General features: G+C 48.3%; 1 protein-coding gene across 2 annotated transcripts; it reads right to left on the bottom strand.

The window, feature by feature from the left end:
- Nucleotides 1-534: 534 nt before the first annotated feature.
- Nucleotides 535-21,673, bottom strand: LOC115080423 (oocyte zinc finger protein XlCOF6-like). 2 transcript variants are annotated; one of them, XM_029584570.1, is made up of 7 exons: nucleotides 21,321-21,673; nucleotides 19,004-19,130; nucleotides 11,134-11,247; nucleotides 10,661-10,774; nucleotides 8,891-9,040; nucleotides 8,382-8,456; nucleotides 535-5,264 (listed from the first exon to the last, which is right to left on the bottom strand). In XM_029584570.1, the coding sequence occupies exons 1-7, from the start codon at nucleotides 21,342-21,344 to the stop codon at nucleotides 3,685-3,687; spliced, it is 2,184 nt and encodes a 727-aa protein (XP_029440430.1). In that variant the 5' UTR covers nucleotides 21,345-21,673; the 3' UTR covers nucleotides 535-3,684. The 2 variants fall into 2 exon arrangements, with proteins under 2 accessions (XP_029440430.1, XP_029440431.1); XM_029584571.1 differs by lacking the exon at nucleotides 8,382-8,456 and having other exon boundaries at nucleotides 21,321-21,672.
- Between the last annotated feature and the right edge of the window lie 896 nt (nucleotides 21,674-22,569).

Below are 22,569 nucleotides of genomic sequence, written 5' to 3' on the forward strand. Positions count from 1 at the left end.
TCTTTGATGGGGATCAGGATCTGGATATCGTCTGCATAGAGAAAGTGTTTTAAGTTGAGGTTGGTGAGGAGTTGGCAAAGTGGTAGAAGGTAAATATTAAAGAGTGTAGGGGATAAAGAGGAGCCTTGTGGGACTCCAATAGTTGAGTCGTGGCGTGATGATTCTTTGTTCTGGATTTTGACTTTATAACCTCTGTTGGTGAGAAACGATTTGAACCAGGAGAGAGCCGATCCAGAGATTCCTATCGCAGCTAACTGGTTGATGAGGATGGAGTGATTGACGGTATCAAAGGCTGCCGAAAGATCCAGAAGGACCAATAAAAAGGATTGGCCTTTGTCGAGACCTAGGATAAGGAGGTCTGTAAGGGAAGTAAGGAGGGATTCTGTGCCTAGATTTTTGCGGAATCCATGTTGCGAGGTGGAGAGAAGTTTGTTATCTTCAATGTAGTCTGATAGTTGAGAGTTCACAAGCCTTTCCATAATCTTAGCGATGAAGGGGAGATTAGCTATTGGGCGGTAATTGTTGGGGTCTTTTGGTTCTAAATTGGGTTTTTTTAGTAGAGGTTTGAGTGAGGCTTGTTTGAGGTCTTCTGGGAAGGAACCGTGGGAGAGCGAGCAGTTGATGATGTCCGCCAGTGTTTTGGAGATGGTGTCTGGGATTGAGAGGAGAAGTTTGGTGGGAATATAGTCCGCTGGGTGGGAACATGGTTTCATTCTTCTAAGGATGGTTTGAATTGAGGAGGAGGTGGGTTCAAAGGTTTCGAGGTGAGTGTTTCTGATGGGAGGCAGCAGAGCCGATGGTGGGGGGGTGGGGGGGGGATCTTAGAGGGTAGTTGAGTGAGAAGATTTGTGGTTTTGTTTTGAAAAAAGAGAGCGAGTTCTTCTGCTTTAGATTGAGCTTGATTACTGGGGCATTCTGGGGAGGGTACTTGAGTGAGGGAGGAAACATAGGCGAATAGAGCTTTAGCGTCAAAGACCATGTTGTGGATTTTGGATGCATAAAAATCCCTTTTTGACTTAGAGGTGGAGGCCTTGTACAGGTGTAGCGTGAGTTTGTAGGCAGAGAGTGTACTGGCGCTTGGAGTTTTCCGCCAGTTAGCCTCCTTTTGTCTTAAATTTTGTTTGAGCCTTCTAAGTTCGTTGGTGAACCAGGGTTGTCTTTTGGAGGCATTAGGGTGGGATTTTTTTATTGTTAGAGGACAGAGCTTGTTGGCTATAGTTTCTGTGATTTTATTCCAGGAGCGGAGAGCAGTGTTGGGGTCGGTGAGATCTATAGTGGGAAGGTGTTGGGCCAAATGATTGTTGAGGTCATCAGGGGGGCAAGATTTCCTGTAGGGAAAGGAAGGTGAAGGTGTATGAAGGGCACTAGATTTTTCCAGCAAGAATGAGGTAGAGATCAAGGAGTGATCCGACCAAGGAACCTTCATATTTTTTGGAGGGGAGGACGATTTTATGCCTTTGTTGATAAAGATCAGGTCCAGCGTATGACCTGCTTTATGTGTAGGATTATTGACTATTTGGGTAAAGCCCATCGCTGAGAAGGCTAGGAGAAGTGTTTGGCAGCTGGGGGAGAGAGAAGGGTTGTCTATGTGTAGATTGAAGTCTCCTAAAATTATTGCTGGGGTGTCCAGGTTGAGGAATGTTGTGGTTAGTTCTATGATGGGTGAGACATCAGATTCTAAGAGGCCCGGGGGGGGGGCATATACGAGTAGGATTTGAAGTTGGTGTGATGTGAAGAAGCCGATTTCAAGTTTGGTATCGGAGTGGACCGGGTGGTGCGAGAACTTGAGGTCTTTTTTAGTTGCAAGGAGAATTCCCCCTCCCCTCTTTTTCAGTCTAGGAAGGGAGAAGATGTCGTAAGTAAGCGTCCGTAACTGGTTTATTATTGCAGAATCTGAGGGTTTCAGCCAGGTTTCAGTTATTGCGCAAATATCCGGATTAACATCGGTGAGGTAGTCATTGAGGATTGGGGATTTTTTGGTCAGAGATTGCGCATTGAATAGTGATAGGGTAAATAGGGTGAGGCCTAGGAGTTGGGTTATCAGAGCAACTAGGATTGGTGTAAGTGTTTTTAGGTTGCGGTAGTGTGCTGGTTGGGATTCTTTTCTGTGATAAGCAGTGATGTAGAATTGGGATTGGGAAGGTTGGATACATTTTAGATGCTTGATCTATTTTAGATGTTGGAGTCGTCTGAGCGGGTGCTGGGGTTGTCTGAGTCAGGATTCATCTAAGTGGTCTGATTTGTCTGAGACTGGAGATGTTTGAGTGGTTGCTGGAGTCCCGTGAGTCTGGAATCGTCTGAGTCGTCGGTTGTTTGAGCGGGCGCACTTCTGGGGCGCTCCTTCGGCGCGTGGCGCCGGAGTTCCGATCTCGGCCTTAAGAGGCCTGTTTGTCGCTGGGGAAGGTGGTCACCAGGGCGCCTGGTCCCCGATTGGCTGCTGCGGTTCGGGGCATGGGTTAGGTCGGTCTCGATGGACGTCGGCGGTCACGTGGTCGGAGCGGGCCCGTCGGAGGTAGGGGCGAGTGTAAAAGAGCCTTACCCCGATGGGCCTAGCGCCGGCTGCGAGGCTCTCCCTCCCAGTTCTCTTTGAGGGTCCTCCTTCTGGGGTATCGCCGCGTGGGAGGCCGGTGGACGAGACGGAGGTAAGAGGGCGCCGGAGTTCCGATCTCAGCCTTAAGAGGCCTGTTTGTCGCTGGGGAAGGTGGTCACCGGGGCGCCTGGTCCCCGATTGGCTGCTGAGGTTCGGGGTGTGGGTTAGGCCGGTCTCGATGGACGTCGGCGGTCACGTGGTCGGAGCGGGCCCGTCGGAGGTAGGGGCGAGTGTAAAAGAGCCTTACCCCGATGGGCCTAGCGCCGGCTGCGAGGCTCTCCCTCCCAGTTCTCTTTGAGGGTCCTCCTTCTGGGGTATCGCCGCGTGGGAGGCCGGTGGACAAGACGGAGGTAAGAAGGCTTCTTACCAAAGCCTTCCATTTCTATTTTCACAATTTTATTCTCCATATTTTGATTTTTCATGATACTTTCTTTAACCATAGAAGTCAAAGAAACAATCGCTCTTTCCATAGATGAAATGGCTTTTAATATTTCTTCTAAAGTCACTTTAGAGGAATTAATTTTTTGAACTTCACAAACCACATGAATATCTGACTTGTAAACTCCGTCCTCTGAAGGTTTCTTTCCTTCTCGAGCTCGATCCTGTGCTTCTTCGGTGAAGCTCCTGGAGCCCTCTAAACCTGGGCTCACCGAGGGTTGTGCTCCATTTACACTCCCTCTCTGGGCATTCACCGTCTCAAGAGCAGTTCTCCTTTCCAGGAGAGCAGTTGCTAACAGCTCGGGGTTCAAACTTCTGAGCGGTGGATCCGGAGTGGTTGGTGCGCCTGGGCTTAATGATGACTCTGCGGCCAGAGGGCTCAGCGTCTGCTCTGCACCAACTCCCCCAGCGGCCCCTCCCTCAGGTGGTTGCAGCACTGGTCCGGGAAAAACGTCTTCAATACGAAGCTGTCTCGAGGCAATAATTGGAGTAGAGGTACGCTCTCTGATTTTTGCTTTTCTTTTTGTGTGTGGCATGATAATTTACAAAGTAAAAGTTCCAAGGAAATTCAAGCAAATAGAAAAGAAATTCAGAACAGCCCCGGAGCTCAGCATTAACCATTCATTCCTCAGCGGCCATCTTGCCCCCCAGAACATTTAATTGGTTTCTCGCGCATGAATTCTCTCATGTCTACTTAGAACACATTTCAGACTGAAACATTTACCACATTCAGAACACTGAAATGGCTTCTCACCTGTATGAACTCGTTTGTGGTTTTCAAGAGTACATTGTTGAGTGAAACATTTGCCACAGTCAGAACACTTAAATGGTTTCTCACCAGTGTGAATTCTTCTGTGTTGTTTCAAAGAGATTTTTAAACTAAAACATTTATCACATTCAGAACATTTAAATGGTTTCTCGCCAGTGTGGATTCTTGTATGTTGTCTCCACGATTTTTTAAAACTAAAACATTTATCACAATCAGAACATTTAAAAAGTTTCTCGCCTGTATGAACTCTTTTGTGGCAATCAAGACTAGCTATTTGAGCAAAACATTTCTCACATTCAGAACACTTAAATGGTTTCTCTCCAGTGTGAATTCTTTTGTGTTGTTTTAAAGAGGTCTTTAAACTAAAACATTTATCACATTCAGAACATTTAAATGGTTTCTCACCAGTGTGGATTCTTGTATGTTGTCTCAAAGATTTTTTAAAACTAAAACATTTATTACAAATGGAACATTTAAATGGTTTCTCACCAGTGTGCATTCTGTTGTGCTTTTTAAGATAAGATTTCTGAATGAAACATTTGTCACATTCAGAACATTTAAATGGTTTCTCACCAGTGTGAAATCTTGTATGAATCTTAAGATTGTTACGCCGTGTGAAACATTTGTCACATTCAGAACATTTAAATTGTTTCTCCCCTGTTTGAACGTTTTTGTGGTTTTTAAGATTAGATTGCTGAGGGAAACATTTATCCTGTTCAGAACATGTAAATGACTTCTCTCCTTTGTGACTTCTTTGATGAACTTTAAGCCAGGATCTATATCTGAAATGTTTTTCACATTCAGAACACTTTAAATGTTTGTCTTGGCTGTGAATATTTTCATTCTCTCTTGAGTCTGATTTCTTAGTAAACCTCTCCTGCCATTCAGGGCACTGAAATGGTCTTTCCCCAGAGTGAATTTTTACATGTTGCTCCAGCTCAGCTCGGAAGAAAAAGTATTTTTCACACTGAGTGCACTTTACTGGTTTATTTTTTAGGTGAATTTTTCCATGTGCTGAAAGTTTTGTATCTGTAGGGGTTCTTTTCTCCTCTTCAGTACTTGTAAATATTTTTTCCTTTCTGTGATATTGTTGAATAGATGTTTGACTTGTCCTCTCAGGGAACTTGTTCCCACGTTCAATCAATTCTTGCTCAACAGATTGTGAGTTTGTGGTGAAGTTTTTTGAAGTGTCAGCACTTTGAAATGGAGTCTCTCCTTTACTCAGTCTCTGAGTTTGCACAAGACTGGGGCAGAGGTTGAAATTTCTTCCTCGTTCAGAACATGCATATGGACTCTCTCCTTTCTGGACTACTTCTTTCCCCCTGGGTGATGTTATTCTACTGATACCTCCTGGATACTCAGCTGAAGGCCCTGGGCTGTCTCTGGCGGGGTCTCTCTCTTTCCATTCCTCCATCTGCTGCCCATCACACATTCTCTGCCTCTCACTATTATTCCTGAATCCATCTTCTGGTGGATAAAAGCGAGAGAATGATTACTAAATTTACAACAATGGAGGGAGATGTATATAGGGAGATAGCTCCATCTAATCACTGAACGTCATTAGGGTGGCTATGGATCCCTATCATATATAATAGAGCCTGGTGCTGCTTGTAGACAGGTACAGGTGGGCAACAGCACATGAACAGAGGGGAACAGACCACGTCTGACCTCACCCTGCTGGTTCTGTGCCTCTCCTCACCTCCAGTCTCTGCACTAATTCCCTTCACTTTGATTGCAGTCACTCACCAAAAACACTGCAACACCCTGCTGAATCCGGGTCCCTGAAACTCAGACCTGTCAGCTTAAAGTAATTGAACTTTAATGTCTTAGTAATGAATATTTAACTGAGTGCCAGGATTAAAATTCACCTTCTATGTGGAACGTTTGAAATTCTCATAAGCCAAAGACTGAGTGTCAATTCCCATAGAATGACCACACTAAAAAGGTGAATAAAGATTCAATCATAAACCTTACACAATTTACTGTAATAATTTTTTTTTGTAATTATTAATTTTATTGGAAGCTTAGGTAATAACTAAAGCAATTTAAGGCCATCAATAAACAGGTCAATTACAGTAGCACCAGAAATGGAGCTCCAATCCCCATTTTATATATCTCACAGAAATGACAGATCCATCCAGTACCAAGATAAGATCAATACCAGTGAGTTTTATACCCCTTCCCCCTTCCAGTATCCATAGAAACGTAGAAATGACGGCAGAAAAGGACCAAACGGTCCATCCAGTCTGCTCAGCAAGCCTCCCATGGGAGTCCCTGCTGCACCGTGCTGGTCACCCCCATACTTATCAGTTTCCCAGACCATCAAAGTCTGGGTCCTTGTTGGTTGCTGTCTGAGTCCAATTCCCCGTTACCCCTTGCCACGGAAGCAGAGAGCAATGCTGGAGTTGCCTCAATAGGATGAAGGCTTATTGGTTACGGGTAGTGACTGCCGCACCAGCAAGTTACCCCCATGCACTCTCTCCTTCATTCCCATCCTGGAGCCTTTAGGGACCCACAGTGCTTATCCCTTGCCCCTCTGAAATCTTTCACCGTTTCTGCCTTCACCACCTCCTCCGGAAGGGCAGTCCAGGCCTCCACCACCCTCTCCCTGAAGAAATATTTCCTGACGTTGGCTCCGAGTCGTCCTCCCTGGAGTTTCACTACGTGACCCCTAGTTCAACTGATTTCTTTCCAGCGGAGAAGGTTTGTCGTTGATTGTTCACCATTAATCCACTAATAATGGTTAACGTCTATCCGGTAGGTAGGCAAAACAAAACCTTTTAACGTTTTGAACTAAAAGAGGACCTTGAAGCTTACCCTCTTGATTTCCAAGCTTTTTACGGCCACCAAAATGTTTCAAAAACCATCGTCCATTTGTTTCTTATCTCCATAAAATGTTCTCACACATTCCCCCTTTTTCCAACCACTGATATCCTCTCTTCCTCTGAATGCCCCCCTCCAATAGTTTGCCGCCTCACATCCAGCTGCTAGAACGACTCCAAATAATTCCCATTTATCACGTTCCAACACAGGCGTCCTCTGGAACAGAATTAATGGGGTCTTTTGATACCTTTTACCCCCGCCGTCCTATACAAATCGATTGATGGATCTTATCCGAAAATCCCACCAAACTCGGGGCACTCCTGCCGTACGGGCACGGAAGTACCTCGCAACCCCGCAGAGTCTCCCTACATCAATGCCCCCTCTCCAGGTACCAACTCGTGCAAACGAGCAGGGGTCAGACCGCAGTGAAAGTACATTACGTAAGGGAGCTTCTCCTCGGGGAAGGAAAGCACAAACCCACATCTCATCTCCTCAGGTAGGCTTCCCAGTTATCCCACAGATCCCCGGTCAGTCCGCAGTGGGCAGCCCTCTTGCCACCTCACCGGGTGGGGACATCATTTAACACCTCCTGCTCGATGCAAGCCCAAGGTTTACAGCCCTTCCCCCTCCCATTGAAAATAGTGCAGCCGCATAATACCACCGTAAACAGGGAGTGCGCCTGTGCCGCGGCCCCTGCTAGCCCTCGGCGGTCTTAGTCTCCGCACCCCCCACGAAACGGAAAGGTTTTCCTTCGCGCAACTCAGTAACGGGCGCAGGGGGCGCACAGTCTGAAACCAAGTGACGTACCCCGAGGAGAACCGCCTCGCCGGTGTTAAACTCCCTCCATCCCGTCTCTGGGGGGAAAAACAAAAATCGGAGGCTATCCTTCTGCACGAGCCCTCAAAATTCAGAGCGAAGAGATCTTCCGGCCTGGGCACGAGTTTCCGTCGCTGCCCTAGCTCGCTATCTTCATGAGGCTCTCGCCGAGGCGCTCACAGCAGACTTCGAGATGCTTTGGGGTAGATATACCGCTCACTATCTCTGCCCTGCTCTGCAACCTTTGCTGCTTTTTAATCTGCTGGATTACTACTGAGGGTGAGGTTTCCAAAAAAAAAAAGAAGAAAGAACCCATCAGGGACAGGAGAGCAGCGCTCAAGCGACCAACACTGCGGGTTATGTCACATCCTCCTACTGCAGTTTCCAACGACCATCATAACAGGCTCTGCCCGTCAGCAGACCTTCACCTGCCTTATATTTAAATCGGCGGTCGCCCTGGCAACGCAAACTTTTTATATTTTGATCTTAAAAGTTGCAAATAAGACGCATCTGCAGCTCTCTTTTCTTCTTAAACATCACAAAAATAAAATCCCGACATGGGCTGTGTTTCGAAGCAGATTCTGCATCACACAGGAAGTCTCATAAGCGGAGATCCACGTCCTCATTCCTCCTTACATTCAGATGCATTGGCTCTGTCGGAATTTTAAACTCTCGGTGACAATTTTTTAACTTATTGCAAACACAGTGAGTTACAAATGTGTGCTCCCCTGCCAGCAGGTGGGAGACGTCACCCTGCATACACCCCTGCAGTGACCTCGGCCCCTCAGTATCTATCTCAGTCTCCTTTAGGAAATGATCGTTAAAAACTGCAGTAAATGGTGTAAGATTTGCGATTGAATCTTTATTCACCTTTTTACTTAAGTCGGTGTGAAATACTCCACAGCACACAGGAAGGGCTGTGTTAGGAAGGAATATTTTCCTCACCGCTCTTGGTCTCAGTCTCCTCCCCGCCCATTCTCAGGATCTCTGCTGTAGGGTCAGGACTGGGACCTTGGCTGCCTGTTAGAGAATGAGATTGTGCCTTCAGCTTTTAAACAGTCTGGGATATTGACCTAAGAAAGGCAAAACTTGAACTGCCAATCGGTTTTCTCAGCATTAAGTGCACTTACGTGGGTAAATGGCTTTTGAAAATTGCTAGGAGGGTCTGTTACATTTGCACGTGTAACTCCTTTCCTAATTCTCCTGCTGGGGTCCCACAATCCCACGAGGATGGAAACCGTTTGCTCTGCAATCCCCCCTCCCTCCCTCCTGCTGCTGCTCCCTCTGCCTTCCTCCCTCTTACTGTTCCCAGTGGGGCTTTTCCTGCTGCCACTGTGAGCCCTCCACACAAGAAAGGTCAGAGGTCAGGGACATGATTTAACGCCTCCTCCTCGCTGTGTCTGGTCCAGAGGAGGCCTCGTGACTCAGCAATGTTTGGATTGGCCCAGCAGTACCTTTAATCCAAGCTCCATCGCCTGCTTCATGCAGCTCCTCACAGGCGCCTGGGATGCTCAGGTTCCCTCTGTCCTCAGATCTCGGGGGCTCAGTCCCACGTCCTTCTTGCTTAAATCGGATTAAAATGTCAGGGGTGACACTGAGGGAGCCTGTGATGGGAAAAGATGGTTACAATATGTAGAAAAGTTACCCCAGAGCCTGTATTATCAGTGCAAGTGAGCTCAGGATTATGCTGTGTTCATAGACACTGCCAGCAGTGCAGCGCTAAGAAAAGATTGAAACCATTACTCACACCTGCCCACTTCAGAACAATTCTACAAACACTGGTTTTCTCCAGTACTGATTACTGCAATGCACTCTTACTAGGACTCCCCAGCTCATCAATAAGACCACTTCAAATACTGCAAAATACTGCAGCCAGAATACTAACAGGAAAAAAAAGAAGGGACCATATAACAGAAACCTTAGCAGAACTACATTGGTTACCAATCGAATACAGGCTAAAGTACAAAGCCTTATGCACCATACACAAATTAATATATGATAAAGAAGCCGACTGGCTAAATACAGCCCTACGAGTCCATGTCCCACAAAGGAACCTTCGTTCTGCTAACAAGGCACTACTAACAATCCCTACAGTAAAATCGGCAAAACTAACCCAAGTAAGAGAAAGGGCCTTATCACTGGCTGGGCCCTTTCTATGGAACACAATGCCCTCTGAACTCAGACTACAGAGTGATATCAAATCCTTTAAGAAAGCCTTAAAAACATGGCTCTATAAACAAGCCTTTCCAAAAGAAACAGTGGGGTAGAGAGGGAGAGGGAGAATGAAAAATACAGGAAAGCGCAGCTAAGAATAAATGACATCACGATATGATAAATACATAACACAGTTAAGAAGTAAATCGAAATAAAAGTATCTCAATAACTTTCCTGGACTAATCCACCACTACCCAAAAATTTGATTTTATTAATGCTATTGTAACCGTTCTTAATTGGCACTTGTTAGAATGTACGATAAACTACCTATATATACCTTATTTTGTGCCTATTTTGTAAACTGTTGCGATGGTACATGACTTAGCGACGGTATAGAAAAGTTTTTAAATAAATAAATAAATAAATAAATAAAGGAGGGTGCTGCTGTGCTGATCATCATCAGAAATCCATTCTAACAGTATCCTGTTCATTTTAACACCGAGGTGGGCGAGTTCATTCCTCAGGATCTACAAAATAATCTGGTGTGGATACTGCTATTGCAAAAACATGCTGAACATTTCTACCTCAAAGAGTATTTTTGATAAAACCAGATGTTTTTTCATCCAGCTGCCAGATTTCAGAATCTGATTCTACCTGGCTCCTCTGCTTCATTATAATTATATGAGGCAGGGCGGGAGATATCACTAGAAGGCACCAAAGCCAAGGAATTCTTCGACAGGAGGGCGAGGGAAGGTGGAAAGGAGACTCCTGGAGAAGAGGACAGGATATGAAGATGACGGAGGAATGTGCAGAGGAAACGTGAGAGAATATTTCTTTACTGACAGGGTGGTGGATGCCTGGAGTCCCCTCCTGACAGAGGCAGCAGCAGCATCCAACCAATCAGCAAATTTACACAGATTTAGGACGGACACAGAGGGCGGTGGTAAAGGCAGGTGGGGAGCAACGGGTACAAGAAATGAGGGAGGGACCTGTGTGTTAGCTCAGTCGTATGGAAATTCAGAGGGAAGAGGAGGGGAGAATACAAGACGAGGGCAGGGAGTGATACTTGCCTGTTAGAGGAGGGTGAATCCCTTCAGTCGTCTCTGATTCAGAAGGATCCAGGAAGGGCAGATCTTCCTCTTGTTTAACGCTCAGTGAGAACACGGACGTTACAATCGGAAGGCCTGGGATGAAAAAACAAACGAGTCTAGGAGGAGTCACCCAGGACCTGCTAATATTATATTATAGGGATGTGCAAAGCCCAAACCTTTTGGTTCAGGCTTCGTTTTCGGCCCACCGCAGAAAATATCCCAGTTAGTGCGCACTAACCCGAAAACGAATTTTTCCGAAATTTCGGGAAACATTTGTTCGGGTTTCAAGGTTCCCAAACCAGGACGAATTAGGCAATTTTGTTGAAACTGAACGAATGCACATCCCTAATATGTTAGGAAATGGATTTAAAGTCCCCAAATGTTTGATGTTAATGCCCCATCTCCTGTGATCTGAAAATGCAGAGCCCTTTAAATCCAGAACATTTACTTACTGATGCTGGGGTCCTTCATGGTTTCTTTCCCCTCCAGCTCCCAGTGCTGAGGGAAATATTTCTCATCTTCCTTCTTAATCCTGAATACAACATCGGGATTAAGAATTGAATAACCTGCCAATAAAGATAGCAAAATTACTTATAAATTGTACTTGTGCAGGCCTTGGAGCTTTTATCTGTTCACTGTTCTGATGCAGACGTGTGTCTGTCTGTGTCTGTGTTGTGTCTCCGTGTGTATTTGTGTGTGTCTCTGTGTGTGCGTGTGTCTCTGTGTCTCTGTCTGTGTGTGTGTTTCTGTGTCTATGTCTGTCAGTGTGTCTGTGAACTCGTGCGCATCTTTGGGTATTTGTGTGGCAGAGCTTGGTGAGAAGAGACACTTGCAGGCGAGCACTTGATTAAGGTTAAACCTTGGAGGGTTTCTGGTGCAGTCATTTCTATTCCTGACCCTCCTAGCTGGAGGCATTGCAGGTGCCAGTGCTCTCTGCCAGTCTGTCCCCTCCTGGAGAAGGGCTGCCCAGCTTCATATCAGGAGCATCTGAGAAAGAGTTGTCTTTGTATCCCAGGACTTGGGTTTTCCTATCTAGATGCCAGTGAGAGAGAGAGGGAGGATATTTAATCTGTGAAATATATTAAATGGTGCCGCAAAAAATATATAGAATATTTGAATTTTCTTTTCTTCATTGTTTACAAAACTTATTTTAATAGAAAGCCATTGTTAATACAATCTCTGATATATAAACATCCCCACAAGCACGAGTGCTACCCCAGCCACACACACAGACAGCGCCCACTGAAAACGTCACTAATCTCAACGAGGTCCCGAGTTTTGATGACTGCAGTTAGTCTTCTGCAGGGGATAAGTCCAAGCCATTAAAAACACGATGCACTCTGCCCAAAGTACAAGTTCATCACCATTTAGTAATCAGTGCCCAAACTCACATAAGATGCATTTAAATGTATTATTTCACAGTATAATTGACAATATTTAATATGCTCCGCTCGATGTCTTGGTTTGAGCCCACTGGTTCCCATGAGATGAACCTCTGTCCCTCCTGTGTCAGTACTTTAGAGATGCTGCCAGCTCTCCTAAAAGTCACCCGAGAAATCACAAAGAACCTTCGATCTTCTACCCTGTGCTCCTTTTAACCTCCAATGACCTCCCAGCAGAGCCCCCTCCTTCCCAGTACAGTCCTGGTTCTGACCCAATATATACCCGACTACTGCAAGGGCACAAAGATCGCATACATCGCTTGGGATGACCGACAATCCTACCCTGCCGGAAGTCTACATTCTCGCCGTTGAGTTTCCACAAAAAAAGTGCGTTGAGTTCAAAAACACAAGAGCATACTGAACGGGACCCACACCGAACTTGTCCAGTTTGTCTCTATGGTACTTAAATCTGATACTGGAAGATGTGAAGAAGTTACACGGTCTCACAACGAACGATTCTCTCTCATCGCAAACACCGGTAATTCCTTAAACATAAGGCTCATGGCTTCAAAAAGACCAATGGTGGTGAGCAACCGCCTGGACTTTGCTTGAAGGAGTAGCGTGAACAAACCTAGAAACCTGCGACTTAACGGATGGTATGAATAGATTAGCAAGATTCACGTAAAGCGCCCCTTTTATACGTTCCTTAATGCAAGACCTCACGTAACCTCCAATCTGAAACCTCTGCAGGAGATCTAAACATCAGAGCATACAAAGAACCCCGACTTTTGTAAACCCGCAAAACCAAAAATGCTCTATGCTCCTGATGGCACTGTTAGCTAAACTGAAGATCTGGATCTAGAGTATTAATCCACTGTACAAACTCTTGTAATGAATCCCATGGACCAAGCTGTTGCTATGCAAACTTTTTCTCTTCTATTGGCAAACCACAGAAGCTGAAGGGCCTGCATTAGCACTCCTCACTGAAAGGCCCACATTAACACTGTTCGCTGAGTTTGCATAAACATTCTCAGCATTTTGCCTATCTCGTACTGAACAGACACAAAGTCTGCATTTCTTTAGCTGTTGTCTTTCCACAATTAAGCTCTTAGTATAAATAAACCTCTGCCCTAGTTACAGCATGATTGTAGCCATAGCTACGTAGGCATGCACGCAGGCAACATGTTGTATCTGCACGTAGGACGTATTAGCCAATCATATACTGTATAGTAGTTGCTGTGGAATTCTGTTACTCGATATAATAAAAACACATCCTCAGTCTGGGATCAGAGAATCATCAGAGGATGCGGGCTTGCCTAAGAACTCCTGTCTGACGTGACTCTTCTTTCCATGCGCCGCTACACCAAGCCAAATGCACAGGGCATCATCGATTCACCTTTTCCAAGTGATTATATATTTCCAAAACTCAGACCCATAAATATGTTGACATTTGTATCGGTCAATGTACAGAAGGGCAACCGAAGGGGCCATAGAGGACCCTCATTGTATCTTCAAATAAAAAGAAACTTTTCCTTTGCACAAAAGTAGACTCCTAGTTGGGATTAGAAAGTTTTTAGTTGGGGGGTGGGGGGTGGATTGGGTAGCACTCATGCTTTGGGGGATGATTATATATTTTGTATTGTATTTACAAAATATATTCTAATAGAAAACCATTAACAATGAATAAATAAAATATAAATATTTAGTATATTTCATGCATTTGCATTGGTGCCTTCAATGTAACAATACGGTGGTGATATTTGATCTGTGACATCTGGTTACCACAGTGGGGAAGGGCTAGAATAAAGGAAAATTAGTTCTTACCTGTTAATTTTCCTTCCTGTAGTACCACGGATCAGTCCAGCAGATGGAGACAGACCAAAACTGAAAGGGTATCCTATATGAAGACAGAGCCTACCCTGCAGCCCTTCAGTATAACCATTGTCAAAGCAGAAAAAAGGCATAAGATCAAGCAAGTAGCAGAATAATTAGTAATTTAGTGTAACTATCCGAACAATAGAACAAAAGAATGAACTGTGTTACTAAGAATGCTCTTGCATGACTACCCCTGATCATCGTAAAGATGCTTCTGGTGCCTGTAATGAAATTCCAAGAGAGCCATGCAGAGACACTAATGACTCCTATAAGAAGAAGAAACAGGAGAAATTTGAGCGGACAGACAAGACGGGAAGGCGTCTGGACTGATCCATGGTACTACAGGAACGAAAATTAACAGGTAAGAACTAATTTTCCTTTCCCTATATGTACCCGGATCAGTCCAGACCATGGGATGTCCCAAAGCTTCCCTACAATGGGTGGGATCTAGACAGTCCCACTCGAAGCACCTGCCGACCAAAGGAACCAAAGACTGGTGCCTGAACATCGAGGCGGTAGTGACGAGCAAAGGTGTGCAGAGACTTCCATGTAGCCGCCCTGCATATTTCCTGCGGAGAGACCGGTTGACTCTCCGCTCAAGAGGCAGCTTGAGAACGCAAGGAATGAGCTTTCAAATCTTCCAGGACCACCCGGCCCTTGCAGATATAGGCTGAAGAAATCGCCTCCTTCAACCAGCGAGTGACCGTAGTCTTAGAAGCTTGTTTACCTCTATTTGGACCACTCCACAGGACAAAGAGGTGATCCGAGACCCGGAAGTCATTGGTAACCTCAAGATAACGCAACAAGACGCGTTTAACATCGAGACAGCAAAGTTCACCGCCACTGGACGCCGCGATATCCTCGGCAGAAAACGCAGGGAGCTCCACGGACTGGTTTACATGAAAGGAAGAAACGACCTTCGGCAAGAAAGAAGTTTTGGTCTTGAGAGAGCCGCCCGAGTCAGAGAACTGCAGAAAAGGGTCCCTGCAGGAAAGAGCTTGAAACTCTGACACCCTCCTGGCGGAGCAAATAGCAACCAAGAAGACAGTCTTGAGCGTCAAGTCCTTGAGAGTAGCCCGATGGAGAGGTTCGAAAGGGGCCGCACAAAGAGCCCGAAGCACCAAATTTAAACTCCACGAGGGACAAGTAGGCCAGCCAGGCAATTTCAGGTGCTTAGCACCCCTGAGGAAACGGATGACATCCGGATGAGAGGCCACCGCCCGCCCCTCGATGGTGCCCAGAAGGGAACAGAGAGCTGAAACCTGTACCCGCAAAGAGCTGACCCTTGGAGAGTCCCCGTTGCAGGAAGGTGAGAACTACAGCGACCGAAGGCGAACACACCAAAACACCCAACTCCTCGCCGGCGTTTTCAAAAACCTTCCAGACCTGGACATAGGCCAGAGATGTAGACTGCTTGCGAGCCCTGAGCAGGGTGGCAATAACCTCTTCCTTGTAACCTTTGCGCCTCAAATGTCGCCGTTCAAAAGCCATGCTGCTAGACAGAAGTGAGCCACCTGGTCGAAAAATACGGGATCCTGCCAAAGAAGATGCAGCAGGTGACCGAGGCGAAGAGGACTGTCCGTAGCGAGATTCACCGGATCCGCGAACCACGGCCTGCAGGGCCACGAGAATGACCGGACCGCGATGGAGCTCTATTCTCCAGAGAATCTTCCCTACTAACGGCCACAGTGGAAACACAGAGGAGGACATCGGGAGGCCAAGGAAGAGCCAGCGCGTCCACTCCCTCCGAGCAATGCTCCCTCCACCGGCTGAAGAACCGGGGAGCCTTGGCGTTGTCCAACGTCGCCATGAGATCCAGGTGAGGGGGACCCCACCTGCGAATAATTAGATCCAGCACCACGTCGGACAACTCCCACTCGCCGGGATCGAGATGTTGACGACTGAGGAAGTCGGCTCGGACATTCTCCTTGCCCGTTAAGTGGGAGGCAGCCAGACGATCCAAGTGCCTCTCCGCCCAGAGAAAGAGCTTGCAGGCTTCTAGCGCCATCAGACGACTCCGAGTACCCCCTGTCGATTGATGTAGGCCACGGTGGTGGAGTTGTCCGACAGGACTCAAACCGCCTTGTGGCGGATCAGGGGAAGACAAAACTTGAGGGCCAGGCGCACTGCACGGACCTCCAGACGATTGATGTGCCAAAGGGACTGGAGCGGGGACCAGTAACCCCGAGTCGCTTGAGATTGGCAGACGGCCTCCCAACCGGAGAGGCTGGCGTCCGTCGTGACTATGACCCACGAGGGAGTCAGGAGAGGCATCCTCTTGAGGAGGTGCGCCGGTGAGAGCCAGCACTGTATGTCGGCAATGGTAGAGTCTGAAAGAGGTAGGACCTCCTGGTACTGCTCGGAGACCGGTTGCCAGCGGGATAACAACACTTTCTGTAAGGGATGCATATGCTCAAATGCCTAGGGGACCAGGTCGATCGTGGAAGCCATGGTCCCCAGGACCTGCAGGTAATCCCAAGCCGTGGGAAGCGGTAAGGAAACAAAACTGTCCACTTGATCGATCAGCTTGAGTGCCTGTGAATCCAGGAGAAAAACTTTTCCGACCCAAGTGTCGAAGCGAGCGCCCAGAAATTCCAGAACCTGAGAGGGCTGAAGATTGCTTTTGGAGTAGTTGATTATCCAGCCGAGAGAAGTGAGGAGGACTAGCACTCTGTCGACTGCGCGCGCGCATAGGGCGGAGGACTTGGCCCTTACCAGCCAGTTGTCCAGATAAGGATGGACTAAGATTCCGTCCCGGCGGAGTGCCGCCGCCACGACTACCATGATCTTGGTAAAGGTGCGGGGAGCGGTGGCAAGACCGAAGGGAAGAGCCAGGAACTAAAAATGCTGGCCCAGGATCTGAAAACGAAGAAACTTTTGATGTTCTTGCAGAATTGGGATGTGGAGATAAGCCTCCATCAGGTCGAGGGATGCTAGAAATTCGCCGGGGCGGACTGCCGCGATCACTGCCCGCAGGGTCTCCATTTTGAAACGGGGAACCCTGAGGGCCCGGTTGACCCTTTTGATATCCAGGATTGGACAAAAGGAATTGTCTTTCTTGGGAACAACGAAGTAAATGGAATACTGGCCGGTGCCTTGTTCTCGTACTGGCACCGGAATGATCGCCCCCAGTTCCTGGAGCCTGACCAGGGTTTAACAGACCGCAGGCCTCTTGGACTGACCGCAAGGGGAAACGAGATATAGATCCGAGAGGTGCCGGGCAAACTCTAACGCGTAACCGTGTTCTATCACCTCGAAGACCCAGTGATCGGATGTGATTTTGGCCCACTCCTCGCGAAACAGAGAAAGACGCCCACCTTAGTTTCGTGCGGAGGAATGGACCAGCCGGATCTCATTGGGTAGCGGACTTGGTGGCCGGGTGTTGCTGGTGGCCATCCCGGAAGCCCCAACGGCCCCGAAAGGAATGAGACCACGACTGGGACCTGGGCCTTTAGGGAAAGAACCCCACACCCTGCTGCCGTACCGGCGTTGTCTCCAAAAGCGAGTACGAGTTGGGAAGAAAGACTTCGACTGTTTAGGGTGGTCCTCTGGCAGCTTATGAACCTTGTTCTCGCCCAAGGATTTAATAAGCTGTTCCAGGTCCTCACCAAACAGCAACTTGCCCTTAAAGGGAAGAGTGCCCAGTTGAGCCTTCGATGAAGCATCCGCGGACCAATTGCGTAGCCAGAGGAGGCGTCTGGCCGAAACTGCAGAAACCATAGCCTTTGCCTGGACGCGAAGCAAGTCATAAAGGGCATCCGCCCCATAAGCGATGGCGCCCTCCAAACGTTCCGCCTCTGCAGACGGGAGGCCCTGGGTGCTGAGTAATTGTTGCATCCACCTAAGACTTGCCCGCTGCATGAGACTGCTGCAGATTGTCGCCCGGACTCCGAGAGCCAGGACCTCAAAAATCTGCTTCAAATAAAATTCAAGCTTGTGGTCCTGAACATCCCGCAATGTTGTGGCACCCACCACCGGGATGGTGGTGTGCTTCGTTACCGCGGTGACCGAAGAGTCCACCTTCAGAATTTTCAACATGTCCAGACAGTCCTCGGGAAGCGGGTAGAGCTTGTCCACAGCCCTTCCAACCCGAAGACCCGTCTCAGGGGTTTCCCATTCCCGCAGGAGGAGCAGTCTGTGCCTAGGATGGAACGGGAATGTAAGCGGTAGTGCCCTAAGTCCCACCAGCACCGGGTCCGCATTTGGAGTCATCGCCGCCGCCACAGAATCATCCGGCAGGGCATCAATTCCTAATTCCTGGAGTACAAAAGGAATGAGAGGTTCCAGCTCCTCACGCTTTATTAGTAAGATATCTTATGGAGCAATGCAGAACATCATAGCATGGTAAGGTAAAGGTGGAGCTCGCTCATCTGAAGCTGGGCAACAGGTCATTTACATTACCTCCTCCAGACCTGCACACCAATGGGTTAGTTTCTATATTTGCATAATATGGTTAGTACTATTCTCTTATCTCACATATGCCGATAATACCGCATTCTTGTAAGCTGAGCCCAGAAGATAGGAGCAAAATTTAATGTGAGGTTTGACATATTTCAATATCCTAACAGCCTTGGCTATTTCCAGATGTCTGAGCAGCTCCACCTACTTGTGCTGCTATTACCTTTCTGCTTCTTCACGACCTCCAACTGTTCCGTCTCCACAGAGAACCCCTTATAGCATCCTTACACTAGTGCAGAGCTAACGTATGAGCTCCTTGCACAGAAGCTGGAATCAGAAGAGTAAATCCTCCCTCCTGTTCCTCTGTGCCAGCTTTAGTTGTAGAGAAAGAAGAGACAGACTCCAGCTGGTCTACTTTAACCTATAAAAGATTTATCTTCCAGCACAGAGCAGCATCTCGTGCCGGGCCTGCAGCAGAGGTGTCTCTCACTGGGCCCTGGGGAGCCACAGCAGCTCCTGTTGGACTTGGCATGAGATCAGAAGCCAGACTGTATATTGTATGTGCCCAAGGGACCTGGCACCTGGGATTATTCCATCCCTGATAAAGTGGCAGCAGCCATCCTGCAGTGTGTGTATGGGAGGTAGATGATAGAAAAGGCAGACTTACCCCGTGACACGAGGACGCCGTGAATCTCCTTGATGACCTTCTTGTACAGCTCCTTCTGCCATTCTCCCAGAATGTCCCACTCCACTTCCCAGAAATAAGCAGCCACGTCCCTGAACGTGACCAATGCCTGGAACAGCAAACAGGACCCCCTCAGGTATTTTAAAAAGCCATTTATGTGCATAAAGTGCCCTTACAGGTGAAGATCCTACGGGCAATGCAATGGCATAAATAGTAGCAATTTTTAAAAGCCACCTGCCAAGTACATTTACAGGTGGAAAACCCTATATTAAGGGTATAAATGGTTTTTAAAATCCGGCCCTTAAATATTCCTTGTGTTGCACAGCCTGCCTGACCCCCAGACAAACACTGGAAATCTGGAAGGCTGGATGGAGGACCAGAGCTTGGGGACATGGGGCTTAGAGTACAACGGCCAGAGCAGGACCCCCAGAGGTTGAAGAGCAAGGGGAGGGAGTCCCATCCAGAGGCTGACAGGGGTGGGGGGCTCTCTCCATACCCGCGTTTCATGGGTATTTCTTGAGGTAATGTTGGTGGCCGTTGCACTGACTCCTCCTCCCTTCCCAAGGACATCCTGACCTCATCTCCTCATCCCCACTATCCCTCCCCTCGCACAGCTTCCTCCCTCAGTGCCCTCTCTCCTTCCCTCTCCTGAATCCTGGAGTCCCGGGCTTGAAGGCTGTCACTCCCTCCCGTCCTTGGCTTGGTTAGCAGAAGAGCTGGGCCAGTTCTGGCAGAGCCCAAGTAATAACCCAGGGCACAAATACCTCACGAGCTCGGCCCCTGAAATGGAGCAAACCCCAAGGCTCTCCGCTATCACTCATCCTCTTCAATATATAATCTCACGCTCCTCACAGCCATCACAAGCTGACAAGGACTCAAAGTCTCCATCCTAGAAACAGGGATAGAATGGAAATCCTACGGGGGTCAGCAACTCAGCGAGACTTGATGACACACCTCACCACACTCATCCCAGGAGTTATCACAGGGTAAAGAGCCTAAGAGCCAGGCCAGACTCCACGCTGACCATGGGAAAGCCAAATAGCAACACTGACTCCGCAGGGTGAAACAACTGCGCCCCTCTCTACAACCAGGCGACCTCAAACCGGACCTGCAGGCAGCGGCACTCATACACCCAGACTATTGCATGGCCCTCTGCAGTGGCCTTCCTAAAAAGATAAACTGCAGACAGTCCAAAACGGGGCCCGCCAGAACTATCACAAGAGGTAGGAAAGGGGAACAGGTCTTCAGCTCCCTAGGCATCAGATTCCAGCTTCTGAGCCTCTCCGTCAGGGTCAGGAGGAGAACGCTGACCCCCACGTACCTGAGAAGGTAAAAGAACAATCACCCACACAATAAATACCCTCTCATGCCAAAAACAACTGCTCCTCACCCTAACACTCTCAGAGCACAAAAATAACCAGAACCTTCTCAGGAGCAGCACCAGAACCATGAAACCCAAATCCCACCCGCTACCTGCAAGGAATCGCTGGCTGCACACATTTCTGACGCCAACCAAAAGCAAGACAGTCCACGCAGCGGGCCAACACCCTGAGAGTGGTGCATCACCCCCATCAAACATAAACCCCACACGTGTCCACACACGCGAGGGCATACAAACCAGCAATGCTCTAAATCAGACCTAACCGGTCCCCATGCTTGCTGGATGTACATAAATTACTGAATTAACTGACTGTAGCTCTGACCGTGCACGCAGAACGCAAACCATTACTGAATTAACTGAATACGTTGCTCTTTGTGAGTCATAACCCCCATCTATTGCATGCACACCCTTAGCAACACCCCCCAGTGCTTCCTAACCCCTACTATAACGCTCTGATCTGAGTAACCCACCTTGAAGGGCTCACCAGGCATGGAAGATGAAGGAAAAGTGCTGAGTACAATTAAGGAGAAATGTGGACCAGAGAGAGGAGGGGATGATGGTGACAGAGGAGGGAAGGAATAGAGGTGTGGTGGGAGGGGCTGGCGCCTGAAAGTGGAGAGTGCAGGGATCAGACCTGTGGAAGGGGGAAGAGAGAATCAGTGTGGGTGTGTGCGAGAGCATGTGCGTGCGTGCATGCATGAGAGTGAGTTCATGTGTGTGCATGGGAGAGAGTCTTGCAGGGACACAGAGAGAGTCTGCACACCCCCCCCCCCCTGCTGATCTCGGGGTGAGCAGAGCTCAAACCTTCCCGGGGCTGTAAAGATCTCTGCCCTGTGCCGGGAGGAGGGAAGGCTGGAAGAGCTGCACAGGGAAAAGGTTTCCTTTAAATGCACAAGAGGACAGAGAAGGATTTCTTACCGGATCAGACACCAGGGCACACATTGCCCTCCTCTTTTCCCTCAGTCCTGCAGGTGCTGGGAGGGATTCAGAGGGGGCAGGGCTGATTCCTGGGGGCTCAGATAAAGCCCCTGCTCTCCCCCTCTGCAGGGATTTCCGGTCCTGGGGAGGCAGAAAGTTTCTGCTTTTACTCGGAGCCTTTCCTGCTCTCTGCAGGCAGAGAAAGAAAGCAGGAGCCGGAGCATGCGCAGAGCTCCCCGGCAGAGGTCAGGCAGGAGGGAGGGGGGATGCTCACTCCTTAAGGTGGATCCGGGGAGAGAATCAGCTGCAGAGGGGGGAGTGGGAGACAGGAGCAGCAAGTCAGGGAACTGCTTTATTCCTTGTGTATCTATGAACCTGTGATTTTCTGCTTGGGAAATCTTTCTTCTCCCCACACTCACCTCATCCCCACCACATTATTTCCCCTTCTCTCTCTCCCCCCTGGCATTTCTCCTGGCCCCTTCAGATTGCAGGCCAGAGCCAGTCTCATGCCCGGTCCACGTAGGACTCTCCGCTTCCTGCTTGGCCCCCTGTAGATTTAGGATTTTGCCATTCCAGGCAGAGCTGGTGCTATCGCCCCCCACCCTGGAAGGTCAGACAAGACGGAGGAGATGGCCTGAGACACAGCCTCATTTCCCTGCTGCAGATCAGTTTCTATTCTGCAACAAGAATTAGAAATATCTGAAGCGCACTGACAAACAGTTCCAGGTTTTATTTTCCTTGCTGGCATCTGTATCATTTGTTTTGTTTTTATTGGGTGAGAGCAGGGGATCCTGTGTGTCAGCACAGGATCATGGGGATGGATAGGGGGGAGAGAACCAGAGACTGAGGAGAGGGAAGAGGACCAGGAATGTGGGCAGGAGAGAGAGAGAGGACAGAGAAGGCTAAGAGATGGGGGCAATTGAAGAAGGGTGAAAATGAGGAGGGAAATAATTGGACTGAGACTGGATATCAACACAAACTGACATCTGTTAGGGAAAGAGCTGTCTCGTTAGCAGGCCCAAGATTTTGGAACACCAAGCCTCCTGAATTGAGACTACAAAAAGACCTGAAGCTGTTTAAGAAGGCGTTAAAAACATGGCTTTTTAACCAAGCATATTGTATAGATGGAAGCTCGACCGGAACTTGTTTCCGGTTGAGCGAGGTAATGTGGGCCCGTGCCCACGGCGAGGAAAGGAGGGGGGGGGGGGAAGCGGGGGCCCGATAAGGTTAGGGTCAGCATGCGGGCAGA

Source organism: Rhinatrema bivittatum, chromosome 19 (assembly GCF_901001135.1).
Source record: "Rhinatrema bivittatum chromosome 19, aRhiBiv1.1, whole genome shotgun sequence".
In the NCBI taxonomy this organism is placed as follows: domain Eukaryota; kingdom Metazoa; phylum Chordata; class Amphibia; order Gymnophiona; family Rhinatrematidae; genus Rhinatrema; species Rhinatrema bivittatum.

Coding starts and splice junctions, on each gene's coding strand:
- LOC115080423 (XM_029584570.1), bottom strand. CDS start 21,344: ATGTGTGCCCTGGTGTCTGATCCG. Junction 11,248..19,003: donor CGGCGTCCTCGTGTCACGGG/GTAAGTCTGCCT, acceptor CTTTATTGGCAG/GTTATTCAATTCTTAATCCC. Junction 5,265..8,381: donor GGAGACTGAGACCAAGAGCG/GTGAGGAAAATA, acceptor TTTATCCACCAG/AAGATGGATTCAGGAATAAT.